A 12,062-nucleotide genomic window follows, 5' to 3' on the forward strand; every position below is an offset into this window, starting at 1 on the left:
GTTCACGACACGATTTTTTCCCGATTTGTTAAACAAAATGAAATTGAAGACAAACGATGACAAAGTTTCCTTTTATTATTTGTCTTAAAAAAAATAAAATAAAACACTGTATTTGTGCTTATCCTTTATTTATCTAAATAATAAATGTCCATTTATTTCTGAGGTAGGTACAAACTATGCAAAACAATGCTGTACATTTCCCTTTTTGTGTAAAAAAAACTGAAATGAAATTTTAAAACAAATCCCACATTAAATAAATAAATGAATAATACAAATAAATAAAGTATCCTCACATAAATAAATCTGGCTGGAAAATTCTGAACCTGGCAACCCTCTAGTGACGTCAACCAGGCGAGGTGAATAGCGCCAGTGCCCTCTGCTGTTTAAAGTGAATATCGATTCATTATACATGTAAACCGATTCGAATCGTTACACATGTGAATCGATTTTTAACTGTCTTGTGGTGCATCGTTACATCCCTTGACACAACTGCATTATATCACTGAGAGCAGTGCTTACTGCAAATGATTTAAAACCAGAGCCAGATATACAAGACTGATAAATCATTCATAGCATCAGAAAAGCTACAGTTAGTAATTATATCTACAGTAGAAAGTTTTGCACCTATAAGGTAGATGTACCTTATGACACTTATGACTACTGAATGAAGATTGAACCCTACCAGTTACCGGAAGATAGCCTCCACTGAACGATACACAGCACACTCCATATATACATTGAGCATTCGTCCTACCATGTGGTTCAGCTGTGGAACTCAATTGTACTCAGTCCCACTGAACAGCTTTGAAATGAACTGGAACATCACTTGTGGTTTTCTTGACCAACATTAGTGCCCAGCCATATGAATTCCCACAGACATTTGTCAAAGTCTTATGAAAAGCCTTTTCAGAATCAATAGTTGAAAAGGTCACACAGAGGTCACTACTTTAATACCATTTTTTGTGAAGTGGAATGTCCTACAACATCATGGTCAGGTGTCCAAAAACTTTTGGCCCTATAGTGTAGGTGTAGCAACCAACTCACTGATCAACAATAGTAATCAAGGCAGTATAATAGGAAAAATGATGTTTTAATGCAATACAGGTCATTCAGCAACACACACACACAGACACACACACAGTGACAAGCAGTGAACATGATTTTGATTGACTTCACCACCTATTGGTCTCCATGACAACGATTGCTCATTTGTACAACACACACTCACAGAATCATGTCATGGATAGTAAAAAAAAACATGAATGGAAAAGCAAGGACGTGTGAGCAAGAGTACCTCTCTGTCTAACTCATCAAGCCAGTGCATTTTAACACACACACACACACACACACACACACAGGTATACACACCAGCCAAAATCTAATACATATGGACCCATGGAAAAACCACACAGACCTTACATAGAGCTGCACACAGTCACGTCACACACTACACACACGAGTGTGTGCTAACAAGCGCTGTCTTACACACTGACGTGGTGTGGCACTGTACCATTTAATCAAACACACACACACACACACACACACACGATAAACCAGTGCCAGTGATACAAAGCCACACAGCCACAAAAACAGAGCTATTGAAGGGAATAGAAATGATCCAGTGTGGAGGTCTGACTGTAGAGCCAGACGTCATGCTTTTACCAAAACAGTGTGTGTGTGTGTGTGTGTGTGTACGCTCACGTACAGTCATGCAGACAGTTAAGCTTATACACAGCTGTGCATGTGCAGGGTCGTACTGGTACTGATATTAACCTACGATATAATCATGCATCTCTATCTCTCTCTCTCTCACACACACACACACACACACACACACACACATTCATGCTGTTCATGCTTGCAGTCCAATTAACACACACATACGAACACACCTAAACATGTAGTCACACTGCCATACATGTACACACAATGTGCACTTGTATTTACACCTGCAGTTGTAGAACACACACACACACACACATTAACCCCATGCCTACTCATACACAAACATGTTTACACTTATGCATATAAAAACACATGCTTTTTGCAGCATACATTGTCATTACGAAACACATACAGATACACGCATGCACACACATACACAAACACATTTACACTCACGCATATAAAAACACATGCATTTTGCAGCATGCATTGTCACTGCGAGACACACACAGATACACTCATGCATGCACATACACACACACACTAAGCACATGCTCATTCATACACAAACACATTTACACTCTTGAATATAAAAACACATGCATTTTGCAGCATGCATTGTAATTGCGAGACACATACAGATACACTTATACACACACACATTAACCCCATGCCTACTCATACACAAACATGTTTACACTTATGCATATAAAAACACATGCTTTTTGCAGCATGTATTGTCATTACGAAACACATACAGATACATGCATGCACACACACACACACACACACACACACACAAAGCACATGCCCATTCATACACAAACACATTTACACTTACGCATATAAAAACACATGCATTTTGCAGCATGCATTGCCATTGCGAGACACATACAGATACACGCATGCACAAAAATCATTACGACATACAGATACACGCATGCACACATCCATGCACACACATTCACATGTATACACACGTACACACACATGATATTACCATTTACACACATATTCCCGAAAAAAGCATGCTGACACAGCCCCTTTTCGGTGCTAAACATACACAAACACACGTGTGTGACTGTTGTGGGGTATTTCCATCGAAAGTGTGTATTACTATGGGTTAATTACCCTATGAATTAAAGCTGAAATGAGATCAACACTGCATTTTGCACAAAAACATTATTTAAATTCCTAGTATTGTATGATTATGGTGCTCATATAGAGCTAACAATACGCTCCACTACACACACTTATGTAGTTGTGCGCCAACGACATGGGATGATCAGCATGAAATGAATGAATACGAATTAATGAATGAATGGACTGATAGATGGATCCATAGCATATGTGTGGATGTATGGATCTATAACACAATTGCGTCTACGTTTGCTCGTGCATTTAAATGTACAAGGACTGCAGGTAAAATACAGGTATGCATGTATATTAATATTCACTGTACCTGTTGCCCCTTTGGTTTTGTGCCTCCCTTTTGCCCGGCGTTGGGAATTGCCCATGGTTCCGTGTTTTCTGTCCCAAAACATCACCTCATCCCAGGTTTACTGACACAGACTGACAAGCAATGTGTGTGTGTGCGTGAGTGAGTGAGCGCGTGCGTGTGAGGCGTGTGAGCGTGTGCCAGTCCGAGAGCACGTTCAGAGCGTATTGAACGGTGCTGCCCGTGAGCCGGGGTGTAATTGTTGGGTGAACGTTGAGTGTGCGAGTGAGTGTATGAGTGTGAGAGAGATGTAAAGAGAATGTGTTTGGCTTTTCACAGCCAGTGAGAGAGCTGTGTTCACTTCACTGAGGGGCAGACATGCTTTGGCGTATGAAGGGAGAGAGGGAAGAGAAGGAGGGATGGATTGATAGATGAATGGGTTGGGAAGGGAGGTGAGTCGAATAGAGGGAAGAGGGGAAAAGAGAAAGTGAGGAGGGGGCTGCTTTATCAGTGCTCAGTGCTTCTCGAGGAGAGAGATCAGGATGGAGGAAAACGAGGATGTGTGAAGAGATGCGGCAGAGAGAAAATGGAGATCAGAACTCTGGGTGGTGAGGACGGTAAGGAGGAGCGAGAGAGATAAACGGAGAACAGATGTGGTGAGGAAAGGTGAGGAAAGGACACGGAGAGGAAGAAAGGAGGGGCGCTGTGAGGTGATGGTGGTACGGGTGTTCAGTAAGCACTCCACATTCAATCTGAATCTGAATCGTCAAAACAGCTGGATGCTGGCTGCACACGGCCAAGTAATGATGCTCTGCAGCATAAATAATGTGGAATGATAAAGTAAAAGCCAACCAAGTCCATGATAAGCTAACAGTGCTCACACACTGCAGTGGATGGTGCAGGTCCCTCCCTTTACTGCAGCCTGAAGCTTAGCATTCTGAACCACAACACCACTCAGCATTACCAATTCATCACATCCAGCTGTCTGGCAAACATCACGTGCCCCCACACAGGCGAGGTTACAAAGAAAAGCGCCCAGTTAATATTAATATTAATATTCATATTCATGCTTTAAGACACTGATCATGCTCAGAGCTGACATTTTTACAGTTACCATGTCGACTCAAATGTGCTAACAAGTTCTACAAAATATAAAGGGCATGATGCCAAGTAATTATAGAATGTGGGTGTTTCAGTCACGCACTAAGGTGGCACAGCGGTCTGTTACGCTAGCCCACCGCTGCTGACATATGGATTTGAATCTTATCTGTGCTATCAATCAGCCAGGCGTCTACACAGACACGATTGGCTATGTCGGAGGGGGTGGCCAAAGCCCTGCAATGGGTTGCCGCCCTGTCCAGAGTGTTCCTGCTTAGCGCCCAGTGTTTCCCACTGAAACTGTTTACAAGCGGTGATGGATTGTGGGTCACAACTCTGTTCGCAGGTTGGGGGTTTGGGTTGGAGCCTATCTCAGCTTTTCAATGGGCGCAAGGCACACAGTAACACCCTGGACGGGGCGCCAGCTCATCTCTGGACAGACACACCTACACATACACACACACCCATTCACCTACAGGGCAATTCAGTGTCTCCAATTAACTTGACTGCATGTGTTTGGACTGTGGAAACCCACACAGACACTGGGAGAACATGCAAACTCCACACAGAAAGGACCCGGACCGCCCCGCCTGGGGATCGAACCTAGGGCCTTCTTGCCGTGAGGCGACAGTGCTACCCACTTAGCCATAGTGCCGCCCTTGTGCCAAACGTTGTGGGAGAATTTATGAGACTTCATGAGAGAATTGCCAATCAGCTCAAGAAGAAAATTTCTCAGTGCAGGAATTCCACTCGAGCACCATGGAGAAAGATCTGACTGTAAAATAAAAATATGTTTAAGCTGTCTGTGCACTTCTAGAGTCAATTGAATTATTTATTAATATGAGTCACATATTAAAGGTCTCTCGGTTTCTCACACACTCACAGATCTTTATCACAGCTGCCCTTTACACACACACACACACACACACACACACACAGCAGTACACCCTGTTATCAATCAGCATAGCACACACTTCACTGACCACAACCTGCCTGAGAGCCCCCATCAATCTTACACACACACACACACACACACACTCATTAAATAAATGTCATCAAAATCTGTGCATATTTATTTGAAAGCTCTTTTTAGAAAGTAGGCACTTTTGCTGAGCAGACTAACCCGCTAGCCCAACACTGCCCTGACTCAAGTCTCAGTGGTGCAGGCAAGAAAAGAAAACACAAAATAAATGGAGGAGTTAAATTACTGATTCATTCCTTTACTCATGTTTAGTAATTGCTCCATCCTGTTCCCTGTTCTTGGTCGTATGAGTACAACAGAAATACAACCTGGACAGAGCACCAATCCTTTACTGGGCACCAATCCAACACACTCAACCATCCACTTGCACTCACATCTAGGTACAATTCAGACCAGTCAACCCATTGTATGTTTTGGGGAGGTAGAACAAAATCAGAATTACACCAGCCAGTGACTGAGGCAACCAGAATAGATGGTTATATAGATAGATATAGATAAATAGATGCGCTCAGGTGGTGCAGAGGTCGATTACGCTAGCCCACCATCGCTGGGATCCGGGTTTATATGGCAGCGATGCTTTCGGCCAGCTGGGCGCCTACACAGATTGATTGGAACAGGGATGGGAGAGGGGAAATTACTGAAGCCATGCAACAGATTAGCAACCTGTTCAGGGTATTCCTGCCTTGCGCCTAGTGTCCCAGAACAACTAGACACGTCGCAAACCTGCCCCATGTTGGGCGCCAAATTGTGTTGGAAAAACCCCTAATGGATTGTGAGTAGAAAAGAGTTTTAATTTTGTCTGCAGAGAAGGATCACACCGACAGAGAGACTCTGTAAAATGTGAAATCACAGAAAAAAATAAACACCCTTATATACTCCCGTCGGTGAGCTTGTAGGACAGTGGAAGATTCCACCATTAACAGACATTTCTTAGCTAGAACACAGGAACTGGTCTAAACCAGCTAGAACTATGTTTTGGAGGTCATACAATGCAATTGACACACTTCATATCACGTACATCAGGTACACATCCAGTAACATTCTACTGTAGCAGTATTCTTGGAATATTGGAACATGACTACTGGCAATCATGCCCTAAGCATACACCGATCAGGCATAACATTATGACCACCTTCCTAATATTGTATAGGTCTCCCATTTGGTTCCAAAACAGCCCTGCAACTGTGATGCACTGTGTATCCTGACACCTTTCTATCAGAACCAGCATTGTCTTCTTCAGCAATTTGAGCTACAGTAGCTTGTTTGTTGGATAAGACCACACGGGCCAGCCTTCGCTTCCCACGTGCACCAATGAGCCTTGGCCGCCCATGACCCTGTCGTCGGTTTATCAATGTTACATTCTTGGACCTCTTTTGATAGATACTGACCACTGCAGACCGGGAACACCCCACAAGAGCTGCAGTTTTGGAGATGCTCTGACACAGTTGTCTAGCCATCACAATTTGGCCCTTGTCAAACTCAAATCTCAAATCCTTATTTTTCCTGCTTTTAACACATCAACTTTGAGTATAAAATGTTCACTTTCTGCCTAATATATCCCACCCACTGTTATTTACTTCACCTGTCAGTGCTCATAATGTTATGCCTGGTTGGTGTATAGATACATACATACACATGTTCTAAGTAGTAATTGTGCCACACGAGCCACCCAAATACTGCCTACCTACAGAGCTGCCTTCTGATTAAACCAGTGTGTTTGTGAAACAGGGTTTGAATAACTTTTCTGTACAAGTGTAATTTATTTTTAATTTTGGGTTTGTCAATGACAATTACTAAGGGAGATGTGTTGCCTCGACCCATTGGTTTGAATGGTCTAAGGCTAACTCTGTATGCTAAACCTGTGGTGATGGACGGAGATGGTCGATGACGTAATTGCTGTCTAAGTAGAGCATCTCAATAATCTGTCTTCTAAAGTTCAATATCAATTAGAATCCTCTCTACTTAGGCAGCTGCCTAGGTAGGCATTAGGCAACAAGGTAGACCTAAGGGCTCAGTTGACAAATTAGTCTTAAATGTGTGCATCTGACTTTCCTGTATAAACATAGTGGCAATCTGTTTTCCTGTAGAGAGCGCAGAGAGAGGAAGGATGGGGCAGAGGACACGGCACAGGACAAAGCAGCTCAGGGTTACACTACACAAGCTAGGGGCAATGTAAGGTCACACACACACACACAGGGCAGGCTTGGGAGTTCAATGATTTCCGGAACTTCTTTTTCCTGTGACTCATTCCTCTTTATCATATATATACATGCACGTAGATTTAAATATCATAGCCCAGTGGTTAGGGTACTGGAATACTGAATCGGTTCATCTGGACACAAGTTTGGTGTAGAGATACTTTCTTCGAAGTCACTTGGATGAGTGACAAAACGTATCTCTACACCAAACTTGTGTCCAGATGAACTGATTCAACTTTGTGGATTTGTGTACCTGGATTATTGAGCATGCATTAAGAGTAGGGCTGGCACCGATCCGATACTCTGTATCGGTCCGATATCGGATCGAATATCGGAAGGGAAAAAAACGTGTAATCCGATACGGTACTGTTGCTTAATGTAAATAACGCTTAATGTAAATAAGTCCATTGTTTGTGTGTAAAGCAAGATACTTTCCAACAGAGTGCCGTTTATTACCAGCTCACTCGGCAACTGTCGTAACAAGGTGCATCTTGATGACATCGTTAACATGTGCCACTGATCTACAATTCATCTGCAACAGCCATTCAGAAATTAAAACACACTGATGTACTTACACTTTTAGCATTTAAAAAAAAAAGATCTATTACTGCCACATCTAAAAACACTGTTTAACCACAATAAAATAAATGATAAATTGCTCACCTGAGATAAAGAAAATCTATCTTGTCCCAGCTTGGAGATCTCTCACATCCTCAACGATTAATCCATTAGTGTTATGAAATAAAACTTCACTGTTTCCCGTTTAGCCACAGATGTCCTCTTCAAAATCCAGCAGGGTTTAATAATCTAAAAACGTGATAGAACTTTAACGAAAAATCTCAACTCTGCGTCAATTCTAATTGGTCCATCGCGTTTGATTGACATCCACATCTTCCAATTGTAGACACTTCGGACGACACGCCGTAAAGCGAAATGTGTCACGTGAACAACAGCTCGAACGTAAGTGAAACCTGTTAGTAGCGCAGTCGTCATGTAAAAATGCTGTGTGTAAAAGTGAAAATAAAAACAGCCGTTTTGCATAAGTGTGATGTTGTAGGTTCTGTATTTATTCCTTTAGAATATTTGTTTCACAGTCTGAGCATTGTTATTTAGATAGCTAGTTTAACCATGGTGCATTGAGATGTATTATTACTGCTTAGTTGTTTGAGAGGAGAAATGACGGTATCGGATTGGTATCGGTATCGGCAGATACTCAATTTGCAGTATCAGTATCGTAAAAAAAAAATCAACATAAAAAAGTGGTATTGAGCCAGCCCTAATTAAGAGTACTGGAATACTGATCAGAAGTCGCTGGTTCAAGCCCTATCACCACCCACTCTTGACGAACACCCCTAACCCTCACCACATTTAGTCACTATGGATAAAATCATTTACTAAATGCTATTAATGGTCAGGATCACAGTGTTCATAGCCATAATCCAGCTTCTGGTTGAATCTTTCACCACACTACCACTCTAAAAGTAAGTAGAGTTCAACCAACTTTGTTGGTTTTCTGGCACAGACTTGTCTTGATAACATGTATCACACATTCTGTTATGATATTAATTATTACAAAGCTCAAAAACTGACTCCCAGACTAAATAAAATCCATAACCACAGTGAAATAATAAGCAAAAACATTTACATTTTAAGCAGACACTGTTATCCAAAGCGACGTACAGTTGTGACAGTATACAATCAGAGCAATTGAGGGTTAAGGGTCTTGCTAACAGACCCAACAGTAACAACCTGGCGATGGTGGGGCTTGAACCGGCAACCTTCTGATTACTAGTCTAGTGCCTTAACCACTATCCCTACAACAATCAATAACTGATGAATCTGGGTCCCTAGGTTGGGGCACCAACACTAACCACTGCCTATTGTAGTAAGTGGCCCATAATGTTTTCCCAGGTTGCATCTATGATCACCAGGACGAGGGAGTTGTGTGGTGCCACAATGACCTACTGCTTTACTATGCCAACCACATTCGTAAGCTACTTTCATTTAATATGTAATTGGAATTTTTTTATATAGTGGCACTACATGTGTGTGTGTGTGTGAGCTTATTTGGTCTATTTCTCTGGGTGTGTTTCCTGCTGAGTGTTGGCACCATGATGACAAGGCTAAAAGATACATAAATAATTGCTGAAACAGCTGATATTCAGCTGTTATTCACAGAAACACAGAGTCTCACTGAGGAAGAGTGAAGCAACCAGAAATTCAGAATAAATATACACACACACACATTCATTTGTATAGCTTTAGCTAGTGCTGCAGGTCACTGTAAAAACTACTAGCTTATTATTATTTTCTCTCATTTTCATGCCTTAATACCAAACAATCTGTTTCATATATTTAATATCTGTTAGGATAACCACATTGTGTTCATTCATTAACTCTAGCAACGATCTAAACAACATCTGGGATGTTGTCCCAGACTGTGTCAGTGGCCACCATAAGATCATTTAGCAACCAAGGACTCCATGATACATTGCACTCTTGACCAAGAAGCACAGGAAGGGTCGACTGGAATAAGCCAGAAGGAATTTTGGGACACAGTTCTATGGAGTGATGAAACAAAACTGGAACTGTGTCCATTTGAATCACCACAAAAAAGAGGAACTTTCTGTGGTGAAATTGAACCTTGGAGATAATCGGACCCAGCAATGATTCCAAGCACATTTCCAAGTCAACCAAAGCTTGATTTAGGAATCAGTCCTGGAATATCCTGGAATGACCTCATAGAAAGTCTTTGGTGGGATTTAAAGAAAGCAGTTACAGCATGAAGGCCATCAAACCTCAATGAGGTGGAAGTCAGGGAAGAATGGAGGGGTGTAGCAGCTACCAAAATTGCTTATTAGAGGACATCTAGATGAAAGAATGTTCCACCAAATACTGAGGCAGGGGGTTGAATGACATTCGAACATTTATTAAGAGAACTAAATGTTTTTCTCTGGAACTCTAAATTATGCCAACTTATTTTATCAAAATTGCTTGTATGTATGTAGCAATAAAAATTATTTCTCTGTTTACTGAGACTTTCATTCAATTCTATACACATCACTATAATACAGTGAAACCTCGATTAAACGGACCACTGGGGGGGCACTAGTCGTGCGATTGTCTGAAAAAGCGAGGTTTCTTTCCAGGGGGAGCAAATATATACTAAAACACAGCACTAAGATCCACAAAAGTGCTAAACATGCACATATTACATGCACATAAACAGTCAAATGAATAACGTAAATAGATATTTTAATATGTAATGTAAAACCTGTAAATAAATATTAAAATTGGTGTACTGTACTACTGGAGATGTTTTTTTTTTGCTGTGATTGTATAGTGGGGACTCAGAGTATCTATTATTCTGAGTCTGAAGCACTTCTGGTGGCTACTGGAGCAGTGCTGGTGCATAACTAAGCACTAGTAGAAAAAGGCGAGAACAAAGAGAGCTTCCCAACAAAATAAAGCCTATCACTCATGTAAACAGAGAGACGTGTGCCGGCTAGTGGACATTCTCTGAACTACTGGTGTAGTTACGCTTCTCGTGGGAATTTTAAACAATCAGACCAGACATTCAGTTTTCCTGGTCCGTTAAATCTTGGTTCTACTGTACCTTTGAAAGTAAATAGGGGTTGAATATTTCCAATTGCAACTGTAATGCTAAAGTCCACTGTTAACACATTTTTGCTACTTTATTTAACCAATGTAAACAAAATGACCAAAATTAAATTTAGACAGTCTAATGAGTCATTTTTCAGCCTGGATTGATTCAGCTATTTGAATCAGATCTGAATGAATGGAGGCACCATGTGGATGGAAATGCAACTTGAACAAAAAAGAAATTCCTGTATAAACACTCACTCACTTTCTTAACCGCTTATCCAATTAGGGTCGCGTTGGGTGCTGGAGCCTATCCCAGCTTTTCAATGGGCGCAAGGCACACAGTAACACCCTGTATGGGGCCCCAGTCCATCGCAGGGCAGACACACATACACATATACACACATTTACCTATAGGGTAATTCATTGTCTCCAATGAACCTGACTACATTTTTTGGACTGTGGGAGAAAACCGGAGCTCCCGGAGGAAACCCACGCAGTCACGGAGAGAACATGCAAACTCCGCACAGAAAAGACCCGGACTGCCCTGCCTGGGGATCAAACCCAGGACCTTCTTGCTGTGAGGCGACAGTGCTACCCACCGAGCCACAGTGCTGCCCCCTGTATGTGAATTTTAAATGCTTTATGACATCACAATGATGTGTTAGAATTAACTGTGGTTGTGAACTGGCTCAAAAGATTTATTCCAAAATATATCTAAAATTAGTTCATGATTTGGACATCATGAGAATGATCTGCATGAGCTTCTCCCAAGATCCAGAGATGTGAGTCCTGATGTAACCTACAAGCACTTTATCTTTCACTCTCACACACACTTAAACACTCATAAACCCAACACTGCACTGTCTCACAGCTGGTCCCACAGCTGCACTGATCTTATTGCAATCATGCCAGCTACAGTGTGGGAAAGAAAAGAATGATCCAAAGTGCCATATCTCAAATATTTACAGTTACAAGCATAATAATGAAAATAAATCAAAATCATTCCACAGTCTAGAACTTTCTCAGAGAATCTGATCTTTGTGTACTCAGCACACTCTTTCTGTCTCCGTCATCG

General features: G+C 41.6%; 1 protein-coding gene across 3 annotated transcripts in view; it reads right to left on the bottom strand.

Moving 5' to 3' along the window:
* Positions 1-12,062, bottom strand: part of nhsl2 (NHS-like 2) — a 116,424-nt gene that overhangs the window by 48,600 nt on the left and 55,762 nt on the right. Inside the window, exon 1 of one of the 3 annotated variants that reach the window (XM_062994260.1) lies at positions 3,128-3,394. The exons of the other annotated variants lie outside the window; for them this stretch is intronic. Coding sequence (XP_062850330.1) covers positions 3,128-3,209 — 82 coding nt within the window. The 5' untranslated portion in view covers positions 3,210-3,394. Of the gene's footprint in view, positions 1-3,127; positions 3,395-12,062 lie in introns of those variants that run through there. 3 annotated transcript variants of the gene reach the window in all.

The sequence above is a fragment of the Trichomycterus rosablanca genome, chromosome 4, assembly GCF_030014385.1.
Source record: "Trichomycterus rosablanca isolate fTriRos1 chromosome 4, fTriRos1.hap1, whole genome shotgun sequence".
Classification (NCBI taxonomy): Eukaryota; Metazoa; Chordata; class Actinopteri; order Siluriformes; family Trichomycteridae; genus Trichomycterus; species Trichomycterus rosablanca.